This window comes from Myotis lucifugus, unplaced genomic scaffold, assembly GCF_000147115.1.
Source record: "Myotis lucifugus unplaced genomic scaffold, Myoluc2.0 scaffold_5, whole genome shotgun sequence".
NCBI lineage: Eukaryota > Metazoa > Chordata > Mammalia > Chiroptera > Vespertilionidae > Myotis > Myotis lucifugus.
This window is the reverse complement of record NW_005871053.1, coordinates 8,443,684-8,463,522: the sequence shown is the minus strand read 5'-3', so window position 1 is coordinate 8,463,522 and position 19,839 is coordinate 8,443,684. Positions and strand designations below refer to the sequence as shown.

Here is a 19,839-nt window from a genome sequence, read left to right as displayed (position 1 = left end):
GGCGACCGAGCGGGGGACAGGATGGGCTGGGGCTCCGGTGACGCCCCCGGGCCGGCGCGAGTGGAGCAGTAACCGGCTCCCCGGCCGCTCTTCGCCTGCCACGCCAGGAGCTCCCCTTTGCTGTCGGAGCTCACACGGGAATCGAACGCGTGGTCCAGGAACAAAAGCAAACCATCCTCCGCCACCAACACTGCTTAGAAACTGCACACACAGACACGCACACACACCGGAGACTTACAACCCAAAGCACGCACACCCGCGCACATACACACATACACACACACGCACAAACTTATCGAGGGAAGAGCAACACACAGAAACGCTCCCTCCTCCACCGCCCACCCCCTCCACCACCCTTCTCTTTCCTTTTCTCCAAAAACAAGCCACCACCCTGCAAAGGACTGTCAGAACATTTTAAAACAAACGGGACCTATAAAAACAGACCTTTTGTGTGGATTATATTATATATAAAATACTCCAAGTCCTGCTTGATATCTACTTACATTGAGACTTTTTTTTTCCTAAAAAAGGAAGCATCATAAAAGGCTTAAGGTGAGAAATTAAACTGGAAGTCTAGTGACAGCTCTGTATTTCATAACATCTGTATAAATAGGGTTCAAAAGATTATGTTCTCTTTTATTTTCTTGTAAATGTTCATTCGAATAGAGTTGTTTGGGGTTTGTTTGGTTTTTTTGGTGAATTCCTGAAATTCAGGGAGTTTTTTCTTTAATTTTCTGATGCACTTTGTGAAAGTCAGTATATATGTAAAAGATATTTAAAATGTTGAGTTATCATTTCACTCACAAACTCATAAGTTAAGGTCATCTAAAGAAATTAAATGCGTTTATCTGTATGAAGAAAATCCTGACATATTTTCATTTTGGTATTATTAAAGGACTCTGAACAATATACTTCCTTTTTAAAATCCTGTTCCTCACTCAATAATCTTTATGTGGGTCGACGTTTTTGGTTGGGAAAAAAAAATCCTTTAATGTTAGTTTTAGGTAATGGGAGGTTCATGTAAGTTATCAAAGCCATAAACATCCGTTTTTGAGGAGTCAAATTATTTATTTGTATATTAACAGCATAAATTAAATTGGGTTATAAGAACGTGTAGTTGTATTACTTAATGAGAGAGTTCTCAAAAGGTGACATTTTAAAACTCTGGAGCGCCATTAAAAAAAAATGTTCTTTGGCAGTTTTCACTGGGGAGATGCTTATACCTCCTGGAGGGGGTCAGGAAAAACACCCGCGGGTTTATTTGTTTTAAAAAAGTGATTTAAAAACAATCTGAAAGGGGAAAGCTTTTAAAAAGAAGTCTTCATTCCCAAGGCCCTCTATGTTGGGAGGCGACTCCAGGGAATAAATCGCTGGAGTCAATACCCCGGAAAAGACATTTCATGCCTAAATGAAAATCTTGTTAAATGTTATTAATTTTGACTTAGAGCACACAGCAGCCCCCTGTGCCTTGTATTCCCTTATTAGGGATTCATGTCTTATCAAATATCTAATTAATCTCCTAGACATCATTTGTTCTGGCCAACTTTATCTCAGCTGGTCCTCGGGGAAAACTCCAAATATTCTCCGTGACAAAGCTCCCTTGAAGATCTTTTTAATTGTCTAAATTAACTGCACCAAATTTGCATGTCAAACGGTAAAGGGCAACCTGAGATAAAATGTAAACGTTTTAAAAGCCCCCAAACTAAGCACTTGATTTGATAACTAGGCTTTTTAATGTTATGGAAGACAACTGCTCCTTTCCTTTTCAAAGACGGCTGATCTATGCAAATAGTGAATTGGAAATGCCGAGGTCCCTGCGCCCGTCAAATGGCCCTCGCAGGTTATTTGAATATCAGTGGCGCTGCCTCTGAAAAGGTTCAAGGATGCTCTCTGACTTCTTTGTGATTACTCAGTGCGGCGTCTTATTCTGAAGAAAAAAACCTCAGGAATAATTAAAGGCTGGGATCAGGCCTGGGAACACATTCGGGACAGGAATCTCATTTAGGCAGCCTCTTTCAAAATAAGGCACAGTTAAATTGACCAGAAGGCAATTATTGAAATGAAAATTATTTTCACTCTCTTTGTCTTCTGACCACCAACTTAACAGCCCAGTTTAAAAGAGAGGGAGAAGAGAGGGATAGAGACGAAAAGAAAATTGGTAAATGAGATAATTTCACAATTCGAAAAAAAAAATGTTAATTTAGAAAATAAAATGCGTATTTGCAGAATAAAATATTTTTTACAAGGCTCCCCACACAATAGGCAACACAAGCAAAGTCAGCCCCAATGGAAAAAAAAATTTATTACTGTCCATCTTGGGAACTTGAATGAGGTTTTGATTTTTAGGGAAGAAAGAAATAAATTGTTGTTCTTAACAGCAAGATGTCTTCTCGGAAGCTCTGCTCTGAGAAGCCAACTAACAAAGTAGCGATAAAACAGAGAGCGAAGGTTCTCCGAGGGGAGCTTGCAGCGTGGGGCTCGGTGGCTTCCTCCCTTTCCCCGTGCGGTCCCGGTCCCCGCGGCCTCGGATGCCCTGCTCTTCTTCCTCGAGCTTTTCTTTCCTTCGGCTATTTTCCCTCCCAGATCAAACAGTTCATAGCAGGGACCTCCCACCCCACCCACCGTGCGCCTTTGGGTTCAGGGCTAGTGCTCTCGAGAGGCTGGCAGGGGTGCGTTTGCCCTGGGGGTTTGGGGCCGAAGCTCTGGAAGCCGAGAGGGTGCCCGGCACCTTTGGGGGTGCGGGCCAGCGGCGCAGAGCTGAGGGTACGGTGGGCTTTCCTGCAAGGAGGGCGCCCGGGCGTCTGTCCCAGGCAGCTTTGTTTCTCGCGGATAATAAAAGCAGATCAAAGGGCCTGGCCATGCAGGTCCCGCTGGCAGTGCGGCTGGCTCCGCAGCCCAGTGATCAAGGCCTCTGCCTGCTTCCTCTGCCCCGTGGGTCAGCGGACGTCCATCACCGCGGCTCCCGGGAACCACGGGCGGCGGCCGGGCCCGAGCGTCCGGCCAGACCAGCGCTCGCAGACCCTGAACCTGGAGGGAGTGGGGCGCCTGCCCCGTGCCGAAACCAGCAAGTGAAAACAGATCCCACCCCTCCTGCCGAAGCCCCCCCGCCCCCCACCAGCCCGAGGGGGGCCCAGGGGGGCGCTGGGAAACCTTGACCGGGCTGGTGGAGACCCGCCGAGGCCGAGCAAATGGGAGAGATTGTGCACGGGAGGCGAGAGCTCTCGGGAGACTTAGGTCTTTGCCTGATGGGGCCCAGCCTCCCCAGGGCCCCCTCGGGACTCCAGGGTCCTGGGCTTCTCCAGCTCCGGGGCCCGGGAGGCGAGGGGGCCGCGGCTACGGCTACGCGCCGGGCTCGGACAGGGCTGCTGCCTGGAGCCGGTGCGGGGCGGGGGGCGCAGACAGGACCTCTGAGTCCCACTGAGGTCCGGGCGCGGGGAAACGGGATTTCGTTTCAGCCGTTTTCGCCCAGCGCTTCCCGCTAGGGAGCCTCCTGCGCAGGAGAGGAGCGAAGGCCAAGTTTTCCCAGGCCCCGCGCCTACCCTCGTCCCAATCTACACCCTCCCCAGGCGTTTCCTCTGGCCTTACGTTTCCCCCCGTGGAGTGAATTGGATCCTACCTGATGAGGAAAAAGAAAAGAAGGATTTTTCTTTCCTCAAGGAGGGAACGCAACCTTATTGTGACGAGATTAGATTGTGCACCTGAACGGCGTGTCTGGACATTCCGTCAAATCGTTACAAGTCGTGTGAAATTGAATTTCTTTTTATTCAGATGGAAACTTTATTTATTTTAACTCTAATCTTATTTGCATCTATTATCTGTATTCACCAAGGCTCTCTCCACAACAAAAATGCAGATGAAGTAAATCTTCCATAAATCCCGCCCATTTGTGTAATTGGTATACTAAGTGTTTATTTTAAGTGAGAATAATTTAGCTACAAATTTTCTTAAGGAATAACATTCTTAACACATTAAAAAAACTGAAAACTCTGATTTGCTTTTATCTTTGACAGTCGCTCTTGATTCCCTTAAGGAGCTTGGCGAGTGCGGCTCGCTGGCGCCATCTAGAGCTCCCGGCCGGGAAGGCCGCGCTGTCCTCCTCGCTCGCGGCTATTTGAGCGGGAGACCGCCGTTTGCCGCCAGCTGCAACAACCCAGCGAAGCAAGAAAAGAAAAGCGAGTTTTTATGTTTTTATGTTGGAGGAGGGTGCGGGTGGGGGAAGAGGAGAGCCCCGCAATTGGGGGGCACTGCTTAGCAATGGCCGGTTCACTGCTCCTAGAGAAGGAGGTCATTTCTGAAACATGCTAACTGAAAATCCAAACAAAGTAAACAAAATAACGAACGTCCTGCTTGGCCCTCGTCTTTGAATTGTTGCACTTCATACCCCTTTCAAGGCAACATCAGGGCCTTCCGACTCGGAGTTGAGCAGGCTGGGTGCAGTCAGTGGCGACTTGGACCCCGGGATGAGGACCGGCGTGGGCACAGTCCCTCGTGCTCTCTGCCCAATGACCCCAGATCCGAGGGCTCTCGGTCCACGAGGCCCGCGTGCTCTGTGCGGGCCTACCGGAACCAGGCTGATTAAACCAGGCTACCAGACCGTCCCACGTCCCCAGATCCCCCTTTGAAGGGGAGGGAAGCGAGGGACTTACAGCTTTCCACCAGCCTGGGGCCCCGATGGCCCACCAAGCCTCCTGCCTCGCCGGCGTCCTCCAGGCAGCTGTCCCGGCTGAGCCGAGAGCGGGGGACTGCTGGGCAGACCCGGGCCTGAGGGGCACGCAGGTCCCGGAGCCCCGAAACCCCTCGCCCCAGCCCCTCCCGAAGGGTCATCACTTCCTGCAGGCGCAAACTGACCCCCTTTGTTCCCACCTTTTCCCTTTGAAACTGAAATCTGAAATCTGATAACAGCTGGGGGCGTTGACCAATTTTCTCTCCTCTCTGAGCATCGCCCTCCCCCGCCGCCCCCTTCCCTCCTCTTCCTAGCCCACCACCCCACCCCCAGTCTTCAGACGTTGTGCGTGGCTCTGCTGCTTCTTTCCTGCTCCCCCTCCCCACCATCCCGCCCGTTTATTGTATTTTAATCGGAAAAGCTACACCTCCAAGTCTCGCGCACGAGGCGGCAGAGGCGCCGTGGACCGCAGCAGTCCCGGGCTCCCCCATCTCATGCCCAGGAAACGCCAGCCTTCCCGAGATCTCACAGCCACCTTAGCGGCGGATAACTCGGCTGCATTTGTATTTGCTGTTTTAATACAAACCCCGCCCGCACTGCCTATTTCAAAGATGTGCTAATTACTACTTGGATAGCAGGGCGCAAAGTCCTTGTCCATTTCTCAGTACAAGGTAGGTTGCTAGAAAATTTGAAATTGCCTTTCAGCCTAAAGCTGCCTTACCTGAATGTCATAATTACAGTAATTATGTACATCCAAATTACATGCTAATTAAATTAGAATCAAATCGTTCTAAATCGAAATCAAATGAGGTAGTGAAGAATTAATCAATGACAACATAAATAGAGAGCTTCCTTCAGAGATATTTATTGTAACGATCCAAGGAGGAATTTGATCTGAAAAAGTCACCTGTTTATTTACTTTCAAATTAGTAATCAGTTATTATCCCTTCTCCATAATTTTTACCGTTCAGTGTTATTTACCCCCCACCCTTTCTAGACTCAAGAGTTTATAGGAATATGTACGAGGTAAATACATACAGACATGCCTTCCCTATATGTTACTGATATAAATATATACACTGTGTTTGCAACTCCAGTTAAAGGGAAGGTTTCAGAATGTCCGTGGGTCCTGTTCCGGGGCCTGTTCTCAGGGATCCAGGAAAGAAAAGAACCCAAGTTTTTAGCTTTTCCAACACCCTTGTACTTTTTCTTTGGAAATTCATAACAGAGATTTTGCATTGTTTTGCAAACATCTATTTCGGGATAACTCATATATAAAGCAATGCAAAGGGATCGGGTGTCTCCCCCAGGCCGTTTTCTGCTTGCAGATTGCTGGCGAGAGATGACACTTTCCTTTTTGCTCCAGGAGTGAGATTAGCAGAGGCGTCCTAAGGCGCCCTCTGCACCTGTGGAGCCCGAGCGACGAGAGGAATTCGCTCGATTTCCTGACTACCAAAGGCGAGTCCGCCCTCCGACCTGCGTGGAAGAAACGCGCTGGAGGCCAAGCGAGCTTAGGCGGGAACCGGCGGGGCGCGTTGGTCCCCTGGGCGCAGCGCCTGTGGCCCGCAGCCCGGCGGGTGGCCCGGGAGTTTCTTCTGGGTAGGCCACCGGCGTGGGGCGCGAGGGAACCCTTGCTGTGAGCTAAACCCTTACACTTTGCGGGTGGGGAATCCAGCGGCTGCCTTGCGCTTGGGGTGCATCTTTTCGAAGAATGCGCCCCCTAATTCTCAACCTCTCCATTTGGATTTGAGGTGCGTTCAGAAGGTTTCCAACCGCGGTCTAGAAGGAAAGCAGCGTAGCACGAAGGGGTGGCATTGCCTCGGGGGATGGAATCAATCACTGTAGCACCTACTGCAGCCCCTTTCTGGCTTCCTTTGGGTTTAGGGCGAGGTCCTTAGAAGCGTCGCTTTGGCCAGCGACCGAGCCCCCAGACCTCCACTTCTGCCCACGGGGTCAAAGAAACTGGCTCACGGGCAGTTTGGGCCAGAATGTGCGTGTCTTTCCATGACACCAATGGCAGCTCCTGCGTTTCATCGGGCAGCTGGCTTCATTATTACTGTTACATTCTGAGGGTGGTGGTAAGTGTGGCAAGAAGGGAGGAGGAAGAGGGGAGGTGATGAGTACCTGTTTCCTTTCTGTCGGCAGGAGGCAGGACCGGGCCTTAGGGACCTCATCAGGAGCTCTCAGCTGTCAGCGGATTTCCCAAATCTGAGAGTTGCAGATTGCTGGCGAGAGGTGACATTTACCTTTTTTTGGTCATCTTATTTGTTCCTCACAACTCTTTAAAAGGATTTCTCCTTTTTGATCCAATAAACAGCCTCAAGGCCTACAGTTAGTGCATGCCTTTATCTCTTTTCAAGAAGTGGTAACTACCAAAGTTTCCTTTTCAGAAAACCGAAGTAAGATTTCTAGATATCCTTCAGCTACTGAAGTTGCAATGCAGCTTTCTTCCTGATCTTAAGCACAGGGTGTGGAGGATGCACCTTCCAACAGCTTCTGGGCCCAGTGGTCATTAGGTAAGGAGGTGAGTGAAATGGCTCAGGTGGATTTTGGAAATATTTTTGAGCGTCAATGCTAAAGCGTAGTAAATGGCTGGTGATTAAAACTGGAAAACGCTGTGCTCCCAGCAGCGGGGACTGATCTGATTCACTATCAGCTAGCGGTCTCACGGAAGCACAGCAAGATACGTCTCCCCAAGCCTGTCAGATTAAAAGCTTTTTTCAGATTAAAACTGTATGATTCAAGACAAGATCTCCACTCCACATTGCAAGGTAAGCCGACCTGCCACTCTGCTGAAGCAAACTCTGCTTATTTTGGCACATTTATTAAATGAAATGATGACTAACCACATAACATTCAGGTAAGTAAACAAGTCCTAACCTAGGAACCCGATCCATCCTGGCCATTTGTAAATCAACAGCACCTCCTACAGGAATTAATTTGCTAGTGTTAAATGATGTTAAGTGTAAGGCCAGGGAAAAGGGGAGTGCCCCCAACATGTCTCCTGAGTCTGTCAGTGTGTTTCCAGGCCCCTGGACAAATGTCACCAGGCACACCCATATTTCTTTAAAATAATTTTTCTATTGAGAGTAAGAATGACAAACATCATCAGACTTTTCCTGTGGTTCTTCAAAATGTCACTGTTGAGGACTCTTGTTCTTAAATATTCATTATACTTGAAGGATTCTTTTTGGTTTATAGTATTAGGCGGCGCTCTACACATACAAGTAGACATCCTTTAATTATGAGGTTTCTCTCTAGTTCGACCTTACATTTCAAAAGCAAAAGTAGAATTAGATGTCTAACATTTTTATTTTAAAAATCACTTTCAAATCCTTTTATCCATATCAAGAGTATGCAGAAAAGGCGAGCATCTTTAAAGCTCTTACTTTGTGATATGTGAAATGTCTTCTTTCAGTTTTTAAGTTTGCAAGGTTGATATACCTTGGGGCTGTCTAGCACCTTTGGGTGACCAAGGCAAAAAGCCAAATAGTAAATCAGTATCTTCCATAAATACATGGGAATTTTTCTCACCATTGGATGGATAAGTTGGTAAATCAGTTTATATTTTTCAGTCTAACAATGAAGGATAATTAAACCAGAGATTTAAAAAAAAAATTCCTACAGCCACATCAAATTAAAAGAGGACTACACTTTTGTAAAAGTCAAATGAAAAAAGTGTAAAAAATAATGTATTTCTTTAATTCATTTTAAATAACAGGATGCATTTCAACATTTCTCTTCATGAACACTATATTTCCCTTCAGAAATCCTTTAAGGCAGTAGATATTGCATAGATTTTGACATTATAAAGTATAAAAAGGCATAAGAGAAAATTAGTGCAACACTAATGAATTCAAAGATGTAAATTAGAAGTCTTTATCCATTTCAAATGCATGTTTTTTCTAAATGAAGGAAAAGGATCTTTTAGGTGCACTGTAAGTTATTAAAGAATAACTTTAGAAGGAATTCAAGTTCTTCCCCACCAATTCTCTGAAAAATCTAAATAATCAGAGCGTTTCTTATACCTTTAGTTGCTTCTAAATCAGAGGACATTCGTGTGTGATATACAAGATGCAGACATATATAACAGATTACAAGGAGTGGTTTCATTTACCTCTTCTTCCAAACTTATTTCTTATTGAATTTACAAAATTATGCTGCCAACCCTCAAAACCACCTAATCAATATCTGTATTGTATTATATAACATGTTTAAAAAATGTGGAACCCTGATAAAAATACTTGTGTCCAGGATGTATAGTATATCTTTTTTAGAATTGCATGTTACTTGTAATTTGTACTACTTTTTTCCCTATAGTTTCTTTTTACCAGATCATTTGAAACACGAAGGAAAAGTTTAAATAAACCTTATATACCTATAGTCATAAAATATAGCTGAAGAATTTACTTTGGTCCATTTGTGACATTACATAAATACTTAACCTTTAGAAGTGAATTCTAATAGCTGTAAGCCAGTAGTAGAAAGACCATTTGTGGTAGGTAGAATAATGGTCCCTTAAAGATATACACATCCTAATCTCTGGAACCTGAGAAGATGTTAGGTTAAGTAGCAAAGGGGAATTAAGGTTGCAAATTGATTTTTAAAATAGGACAATTCTCCTGGTAGACTCATTATCATCACAAGGGTCCATAAAAAAGAAGAGGGATGAAGAATGTCAAAGTGTCAGAGTGATTAGATGTGAAGCTCGACTTGCCTTTGTTAGCTTTGGAGATGGAAGAAGGAACCAGGAACCAAGGAATGCCTCTAGAACAGGGGTGGGCAAACTTTTTGACTCGAGGGCCACAATGGGTTCTTAAACTGGACCAGAGGGCCGGAACAAAAGCATGGATGGAGTATTTGTGTGAACTAATATAAATTCAAAGTAAACATCATTACATAAAAGGGTACGGTCTTTTTTTTTTTTTAGTTTTATTCATTTCAAACGGGCCGGATCCGGCCCGCGGGCTGTAGTTTGCCCACGGCTGCTCTAGAAGCTGGAATAGGCGAGCAAAAAGGTTTTCTTTCCAGTAGGGCCTCCAGAAAGAACCAGAAAGAACCAACCCTGCTGACGCTTTTATGTTACTCCAGTGAAACCCATTTTAGAACTGTAGAATATTTTTGTATTGTTTTAAGTTTGAGGTAATTTGTTATGGCAGCATAGAAAATTAATATATCACCCAAATGTAAATAGCGTGCTCTGGAGAACAAAACACATAAGGGAGTTTTAAAGAAATATTGATCAACCCAATATTTAATTCATACTAGTGAATTTCAATAATGTTTACATTTTGCTTCTAATAAATTGAAATTAAACCATTCAATTGTGCTGTCATTCTTTTAATGATGTTTCAGAAGAAAGACAATGTCACAGTTTTTTTGTGTTTTTTTTTTTTTAATCTGGTATAGCGCGCACAAGAAATACTTACCAACAGAAAATATTTTTACAGCTCCAAAATAGATTACTTACAAATATTTGCAAAGTTCATTCTTATGAGATTTATGTAGTTTTGTTTTTGATATGACAGTTTACAGAGATTGAAAACTAAAATAGAGCTTTTTTATTAGAAAGACAATAATACATATTAGCCCTTGCTAGAAGTATTTGATAAGTAGAGATATTTTTATTCCCAGTTAATTGTCACATGCAGTCTCTATCCTCTCTACTTCTTCATTCTTTCTCTGTCACTCTAGTATGCTTATCTCCCGAATTTTCTTTGTGCATTTTTCCTCCTCTGTATATATCTGTGCCGTGGCTTCTGGTATCATTTCTTCTATTCCGCTCTTAACTGGGACTTTGCTAAGACCGTTTTCTTATTTTCCTTTGCTTGTAACTACTATGACTTCTGCTCCGGCTTCTCCTGCTCCTCTCATCTCTGCTCCGGCTTCTCCTGCTCCTCTCATCTCTGCTCCGGCTTCTCCTGCTCCTCTCATCTCTGCTCCGGCTTCTCCTGCTCCTCTCATCTCTGCTCCGGCTTCTCCTGCTCCTCTCATCTCTGCTCCGGCTTCTCCTGCTCCTCTCATCTCTGCTCCGGCTTTTCCTGCTCCTCTCATCTCTGCTCCCACTTCTCCTGCTCCTTTCCTCTCTGCTCCGGCTTCTCCTGCTCCTCTCATCTCTGCTCCGGCTTCTCCTGCTCCTCTCATCTCTGCTCCGGCTTCTTCTGCTCCTCTCATCTCTGCTCTGGCTTCTTCTGCTCCTCTCAATTCTTTCAGATCCTCTCTTCTCTGGGCTGTGGTTATGGCTTCTGGACGTTTTGTCAAAATTAGAATGATTCCATTTGCCAGTCTCCCTAGAACTCCCTTGTTTTAAAAATCTAGGCTCTTCCTTGGCTTCCTCCTTATTACAATGATTGCTAGAAAGTTCTTCATAAAGTTTTCTCTTCTTAGACTTGTCCTTTTCTCCTACATCATTGTTTTTATTTCTTGAACATTTGTTTTTCTTTCTTTTCTTCTTTTGTATTTTTTTTTCTTTGTTGTCACTCTCACTGCTGCTTTCTGAAGTCTCACTGGAGGAGGAGGAGGAGGAAGAAGAGGAGGAGGAGGAGGAAGAGGAAGAAGAGGAGGAGGAGGAGGAAGATTTATGTTTATGTTTTTTGTGTTTATTTCTACTCTTCTGAAGCTTTTTCTTTTTTCTATCTTTTTTCTTTTTCTTTTTTTTCTTCTCAAGTCGATCCAATTTCCTATAATTGGGAAAAAAAGTAAGAGACTAAAAATAGTCCTTTTATTGACAAAGTTTTGAACAGATAATATATTTTCTTAGAAGCTACTGAAAGAGGTATTCAAATATAAACACATACTTTATTAAATGACAAGTTATTTTCTTCCTCTTAAATTATTCAAGTCACATACATATTAAATATAAATAAGAAATTAAATGCATTAAGATAATTCTCTCACTATTAAAAAAATCCCTATTGAATCAGAATTTGAAATGATATAGCACTCTAAATAAATGGTTATCCTGACCTAAAGGCTTGTTAACATTCATTAATTGGACCTACTACAAACTAAAATATTTAACTATAATCAGAGAAAAACAATTTTATGTATGTACTATTTTAAATTATGGGAATATTAATCAATATTACATTATCAAAATTCAAGGATATATTCTCCAGAAATTCTGAATAAGAATACACTTTACATTTTTTATACTGATTTTTGGTTATATAAAACAAAATAATCACATACTGGTTTTCAACAATGTTTAGATTTATAAATAATTAGAATAATTCTATTAAGGCATTCTGAATTTCTAAAGAGTACTTCACATTCCCAGAAGAGTAACTTGTTTAAGTCACTCTGGAATGAAAATGTCCTTCACTGGTTTTGTCTAGCAATTCTCAACACCCACAGCATGAGCTCCCTCTATTGGACTCAGCAGACGTTTCTCGGATTCTTTAATCCAAAGGTGGTATGTTTAACAAGATTCATATTTACCTTAAATTTAAGCATCTGTCAGCATTCCTCATAAAATCTTACAAGATATAAAAGAGCAATACATGGCCCAAAATATTTTCTAAGAATAAACTGCAAAGATATATACAAATCTATACCAAGTAAATCCTACAAATAAATCTATTTCCAAATTAAATATTCTGAAAAGTGCTTTTTTTGTGTGTGGTATAATCTTAGATTCATTTTCATATTACTGAAAGAAAGACAAAACTGTATTACTATAGCTGAAGAATAAATCATTAAATAAATGTGATACAGTGGTTTAAGTACCTTCATGAGCTCTTGGGATAAGAGTTGAATATGATACAAAGATGGAACATGCAAAAAAATGTAACAGAATTAATTAAACATATATTTTTTCATTACCTGAGAAGTTTCTGTTTTTGTTTGGTTGTTAGTGACTTTAAAAATTCAACTTCTGGATCTTCTTCACCCTCACTTGCAACATATTCCTGAGGCAACAAAGATCATTACATTGCTAGATTATCAGACAAGTTAGTTATCAGACATGAAAGAAAATATTTATAAATGAGAAATTTTGTATTAGAGACATACTGTAGATGAATGTGACATTTTGAATTGGAAAGTGTGTGTGTGTGTGTGTGTGTGTGTGTGTATGTGGGGGGAGCATGTAAATTAAGGAGTATCATTACACACTAAGAGGGTAAGATGACAGCTTTGCCAGCACTAACAAACTTTAATCAGGAAGAGTATGATAGAGAAACAGATAAAATGTTTCTGTCTCTTGAGTTTGAATTTAAATACTTGAGGGTTTAAGTATTTTATTTTAAAAATGAAATATTAAAACCAAGAAGATCATTAAGTTTTGGGGAAGATGAAAACATCCACAATTTTAGCCTTTATAATTTCAACAGTACATTATCAAATATATGATTAGCAATTCATATACAATGTATCAAATAGTACAAATATGATTATTATGTTATATGAATAATCCCTAGTAATGTTTGAAAGGTAATGTGCCTCTTTTCAGAGCAGCACAAGTTTACAGCAGTGGGAGTCTGGGTTTTAGTCTCAGCTCTGTCTCAGAAGAGAAAACATGACCTCAGGGAAATCACTTAACTGCCCTGGGCTTCACTTTCCTCATTTAAATAAACTAAACGGTTTGCATTAGGGTATCTACACCATTTCCTGGATCTATGTACAGTTTATAAATTAATGCTTAAAATATTTTCTATACTTTTTAGGAGTTTTCTTTTATACATTTCTTCCCATTGGTTCTATTTATGTCACTTCAGTGGTAAGTTAGCAAGAAGGAAAAAACCATCTCATCACCAGTTCAGTTAAGATATTTCATCCACATAAACCCAGAGGAGCAGTTTCATTTATTAAAATATAGGTTTAAAAACAATTTCTCATTTAAGTTAAAATAATAAAGCAAAATCAAAATACATTTAGGCATTTTCTTTGCTCTATCTTGCTTTCCTATGGATATATGCATATTGGAAAACATTAAGTAGCAATTCACAAGCAATCACATTTAGATTTTTAGGCATTTTCAGCTTACTGATAAAAAGATCATTACCTGTGATGGATCATTTGCGGTCAAGTTTCTCCCCAGTACATTTCGTTTCAGTGCAAACCCACTGTTTCTCATCTCCGCTATTAGCTCCGAGGGGTGCATCGATGGGCCTGTTCACAAAAATCACAGTTTGAATGTATCATTTATATCTCTCTACCTTTTTCGGACTCCACAGTAGGAATGCAGTTGAAGCTTTGTTAAGTAAAATCACAGCTAAATCAACTCAATAATCTTCTGCTGAGCAAATAATCAGATATGATTTTCTAAAACAGCAGTCTGGAGATTCAGAATAGAAAATAATTGCATTTTTCTTTACGTGCTAGGGGATTCTCTTCTCGTGTAACTTTGTCATATTGAAAAAGATACATTTAGATGTTATCTGCTTGGCAGTTTCTAGTGTGAAATAAAAGCAAAATGATAAAAAAACGGCTATTGAACTTATAATAGTTATTATTTTAGTAAGAATTCAATTTAAAAAAGACACTTAAAGGCACCCAAGCAATTTATTATTCTAGTTTCCAATTCCTAATTCCTCACCCTTATTTATCAGCTATCAATACTGAGTACATTGTCATGTGGTTGCTAATTATCAACAAAATACACATGCACGCGCTATCGATATGGTTTCTATAAGTACTTCGGTTAATTTTGTGCATGTGTGTATACAGACCTCCAGAGTTTGAAATTTCTAGTTAGTAGTGTCATGTTGGTGAAAAGCAATTTCAGGCTGGCTACAGGTTTGTAAGTGTTATATTTTTCACAAGCTGCTATTTCCACATTTGCAAAATCCCAAACTGAAAAGTGAGCTATTTTTTGGTCACATAATATATACTAAAAATAAGTAACATAGAATTCTATATAATAAAACCCTAATATGCAAATAGACCGAACGGCAGAACGACTTGTCGCTATGATGTGCACTGATCACCAGGGGGCAGATGCTCAACACAGGAGCTGCCCCCTGGTGGTCAGTGCTCTCCCACAGGGGAGTGCCACTCAGCCAGAAGCCGGGCTCATGGCTGGTGAGTGCAACAGCTGTGGCAGGAGCCTCTCCCGCCTCCGCAGCAGCGCTAAGGACCCCTCAGGGGATGTCCGACTAATGCGGGGAGCGGGCCTAAGCCGGCAGGCAGACATTCCCCGAGTGGTCCCAGACTGTGAGAGGGTGCAGGCCAGGATGAGGGACCCCCCTCATGAATGTCGTGCACTGGGCCTCTAGTAGATATTTTTGTACTTAAAGCTCTTATATCATCAGTTTGAAAGATATAATTCAGATTTAATTAAGATATATTTAGTAAGATGTCTTTATATGTTCATGTTACTGTGACAGTGGTTAGGTAGAGTTAAATTGATACAAATAACTCTCTGAGAACTCAAAATTTAGTTGATATAATACACTATTAGATATAATGAAATAAAGATTTTACAAATATGTTCAAATGCAAAATCACTACTTTTAAAAAAGATTTCTAGCCGAAACCGGTTTGGCTCAGTGGATAGAGCGTCGGCCTGCGGACTGAAGGGTCCCAGGTTCGATTCCGGTCAAGGGCATGTACCTGGGTTGCGGGCACATCCCCAGTAGGAGATGTGCAGGAGGCAGCTGATCGATGTTTCTCTCTCATCGATGTTTCTAACTCTCTATCTCTCTCCCTTCCTCTCTATAAAAAATCAATAAAATATATTTAAAAAAAAAGATTTCTAATTGATTTTTAGAGAAGCGAAGGGAGAGGGAGAAAGAGAAACATCCAATGTGAGAGCAAAACATTGACTGGCTGCCTCCTGCACAACCCCCCCCCCCCCCATCAGGGATGGAGCCTGCAACCCAGGCATGTACCGTGACTAAGAATTAAATCGACAACCTTTCAGTGCACAGGATGACGCCCAACCAAATGACCCACACCAACCAGAGCCAAAAATCACTACTTCAGAATAATTCTAGGTAATCCAGAAAAAGGGCACTTGTTTTAAAATGTAGATTTGCGAGAGTTCCTCTCTAGATTTTGTAAGCCAGGATGAGTTAAGCCTCCATAGCATGAAAACCAATGTTTCAACTTACAAAACCAGGTCCACTGGAGAAACTGTTTTCAACATTAATTAATTTTGCAAACTTTTTGTTGTTGTGGTATGAGTAAGCATTAAAGTACTGATTGCAACTATGGTATTCAGTTCTGATTAGACCCAGACTATTTCCACTAAAAGAATAGCATGAAGTCAGTGTCTCAGGAGAAAAAAATTCCCAGAAGGTGAATTATGTTGTACAAAATTATGTTTGTAAAGGGTTTAATCTATTCATTCATTGCAAGAGTTCATTGCAAGAGTTCATTTTTTATAGAATGAAGCAAAAGCAATGGAAGGTTAAGAATCTTCTGTAGTAAAATGAGTATTTTATAAGAGAATAATATGGGAAGTTCTGGCCTTTAGGCCATACCACTGACTTCACAATTTGATGACAGCAGTTCCAAGTTATTCCCACAAATGGCACAGGCAGAACACTACTGCTAAAGGCAAAGGCACTCTGTGTTTCACTGCTAGCACTAGGACAAGTGTATCTTCCATTTAAAGTTCATCATTCCTTTCAAATACAGAATTACTTCCTACAATTTTAAAGTATTCCATGGGAGAAGAGAGGAGATTGAGTTGTGTGTTAGGTAAGGCTGTATTAGAAATGCTTTTTCCTCCTTCACCCCAATTTAAAACATTAATTTAATTTACAGGATGGTACTCTTTGCTGAAACTAAATAGCTTTCTCTCTCTATAAAACCCAAATAAGTAAATAGACTGAACAGCGGAACAACTGAACAACCAGTCACTATGATGTGCGCTGACCACCAGGGGGTGCACGTGGAACATGGCAGGCATCGGCCGTGGTGGGATGGTGGAGCAGGTGAGCGGGGGCGCCAGTCACTGTCATTGGGCAAGCCTCTGGTGGTTACTGAAAATTCTTGCTCCCGCACCAATGCCGGCCCGCTGCTCGCATCTGCTGCTGGTGCTGTCGGCAGGTGCAAGTGGCAGCTGCCGGCCCCAATCGCCCCTCAGGGCTTCTCCACCTCCCCCTGCTCCTGAGGGGCGATTGAGGCCGGCAGCCACCTCTCACACCCACTGCTGGCAATGGCCCTGCTCGCATCTGCTGCCAGCACCGGAGCTGCTGCTCGCACCCACTGCTGGCTCTGGCCCCGCTCGCAGATGGAGCCGGCGCCAGAGCCGGAGCCGCTGCTTGCACCTGCTGTGGGCGCTGGCCCCAACCACTCTGCACCATCAGAAGGTGTGAGCGGGACCATGCTGTCAGAGCGTGGGAGCAGCGGCGGCAGGAACAGGGCTGCCAGAAGACAGGGAACTGGGGGTGTGGTGGGAGGGGCCAGGCGGGGGCCGGAGGATGGGCCAAGACCCGCCCCTGTGCCCACCGCAGCCTTGCAGCCCACAGTTCCATTCATGGTGCACGAATTTGTGCACTAGGCCCCTAGTTCTTAAAATAAATATAGGGTGTCCTAAAAATGTATACATACTTTGAATCATTATTAATTCCAAGAGTTAAATCTGAAAAGAAAGAAACATCAGTTGAGTTATCAGAAAAAAGTGTGTATGAATTTTTTGGGAACACCCTGTATAGTTTTGTTTACTGTTACAGCGGTAACAATTTTTTCCCTTTCATTGTGTATGTGTGTATTTTAATAACTTTATATTATGGAAAATTTCCAACCTAGAGAGAATAATGTAACAAACCTTAGGTATTCATCAAACAGCTTCAACAATTATCAATATTATGCCATTCTTGTTTTATCTATTAACTCCAAGTTCCTTTGTTTCTTTTTTGATAAGAGTATTTTAAATAAACCTCAGATATATAAATCACTAATAACTATTTCTTAAAAATAAAACCCCAAAACTTTTATTACACCTATTGATACAGTTTTTAAAATTTATTTATTTTTTATTTTTTTTAAAATATATTTTATTGATTTTTGCAGAGAGGAAGGGAGAGGGATAGAGAGTTAGAAACATCGATCAGCTGCCTCCTGCACACCTCCTACTGGGGATGTGCCCGCAACCGAGGTACATGCCCTTGACCAGAATCGAACCTGGGACCCTTCAGTCTGCAGGCTGACGCTCTATCCACTGAGCCAAACCGGTTAGGGCTATTGATACAGTTTTAAGACACTATCTAATATCCAGTCAACATTCAGATTTCCCTGATAGTCTCAAAAGTATGTTTATAATTGTTCAGATTAGAATCCAAACAAGGTCCACACATTGCATTTATTTTATATCTCTCTTAAGTCTCCCTCTTTTTTTTATTGATGTATAACTGATACATATCTTAAGTCTCTTTTCATATAAAACAAATTTAGCAACCTCTCCTCCATTACCCACTATTCACTTGTTGAAGAAACTCAGTCATTGTCCTGTAGAATTTCCCACATTCTGAACAGTGACATAATTTAATATGTTCTTCTAGCCCTTGTATTTCCTACAAATTTGTAGTTAGATTTAGAGACATTATTAATTACTTTGGTACATTATCCACATATTTTGGGGGAGTATATGGAAAGTCTTATGAAGTACGAATTCAAGAAATGATACCTGAAAACACACACATTTCTGGCTCCTGAACTAGACTAAGGAAAAGAGGCTGAGACTTCAACCTGGTGTGTTCCTGCTCTCACCATGTACCTACCTATAGTCATAGCAATAGCGGTATATCCCTAAAAATATGTGTTTTAAAAGAACCCCCTCAACATTATCACAAATAAAATATATGATTCTTATTTCCATGAAAGTACCACCTTCTTTTCTAAAGTTAAACTGACTGTATCTAGGGAAAAAGCCACTCCTTGTAACTAAATGTAAAAAGGACACTTAGAGGCACTAGTTCTAGTACAAGATCAAGCAAGAGATCTGTGTCTAGTAGGAATTAGCAAGAATTATCTTACACTTTATTTAATTCCTAATATTACCTAACCATTTTGCTTTTAAGAAAGCTTATAGAAAGTTTTCTTTAAAAAGACTAAAAGGGGGGCACAGTAGGAACATGTAGCACAAGTCCCAGGGAAAAAGTGAACAAAGCTATTAATAAAGTGTGTGGGTGATTTTTATTTATATAGATGAGAATTTTTTTAAAAGTATATTTTATTGATTTTTTACAGAGAGGAAGGGAGAGGGATAGAGAGTTAGAGGCATCGATGAGAGAGAAACATCAATCAGCTGCCTCCTGCACACTCCCCACTCGGTATGTGCCTGCAACCAAGGTACATGCCCTTGACTGGAATCGAACCTGGGACCCTTGAGTCTGCAGGCCGATGCTCTCTCCGCTGAGCCAAACCGGTTAGGGCGATGAGAATGTTTTATGTATGATTTTCTAAAGGTTATACAAGAGCCAATCGAACTGAGTTGTAATAACACTACTCCATACTGGGAATTTTCCTGACACACTGTCAGTTCATCTTAGTGGAGGCTGGAAACAATAGTATTTCTTATTGCCCGTATCCCAAGTTCATACTGAAGACAGCTAATTTGATCTCTATTAAAACATCCTATCTAATAAAAGAGAAACATGGTAATTAGCGTACGACCGCTACCCTTCCCATTGGCTAATCAGGGCGATATGCAAATTAACTGCCAGCCAAGATGGCGGCCGCCAGCCAGGCAGCTGGAAGTGAACATGAGGCTTGCTTGCTTCAGTGAAGGAGGACTCCAACGTTCCCCGCCTGCCTTGCCGGCCTCTGAGCTGGCAGTTTGAAACATTGTAACAAATATAGAAGCTAAACAAAACCCCAGAAACCAGCTTTCAGCCCGCCGGGATCTCAGAGCTGGAGATGATACAGTGTTTCGATTATAGAACCGAAACAAACCAGATACCTGCTTTCAGCAGCAGAGGCCTTGGCCCAGAATAAAAAAAAAAAAAAGAAAAAAAGGAGCGGTTGGGAGCTTCAGTCACCCACCAGCCTGAAAACAGCCCTTAGCCCCTCACCCATACTGGCCAGGCACCCCAGTGGGGACCCCCACCCTGAAGGGTGTGTGACCAGCTACAAACAGCCATCATCCCCTCATCCAGGCTGGCCAGGCACCCCAGTGGGGACCCCCACCCTGATCCAGGACACCCTTCAGGGCAAACCAGCCAGCCCCTACCCATGCAGCAGGCCTCTATCCTATATAGTAAAAGGGTAATATGCCTCCCGACACC

General features: G+C 42.3%; 1 protein-coding gene across 1 annotated transcript in view; it reads right to left on the bottom strand.

Moving 5' to 3' along the window:
- Nucleotides 1-10,463: 10,463 nt before the first annotated feature.
- CIR1 (corepressor interacting with RBPJ, 1) overlaps nucleotides 10,464-19,839 on the bottom strand; it is a 23,929-nt gene continuing 14,553 nt past the window's right edge. The window contains exons 2-4 of the mRNA XM_023743487.1: nucleotides 13,668-13,774; nucleotides 12,488-12,573; nucleotides 10,464-11,343 (exon numbers count right to left, since the gene is read on the bottom strand). Of these exons, the coding sequence (XP_023599255.1) occupies nucleotides 10,464-11,343; nucleotides 12,488-12,573; nucleotides 13,668-13,774 (1,073 nt within the window). The remainder of the gene's footprint in view (nucleotides 11,344-12,487; nucleotides 12,574-13,667; nucleotides 13,775-19,839) is intronic.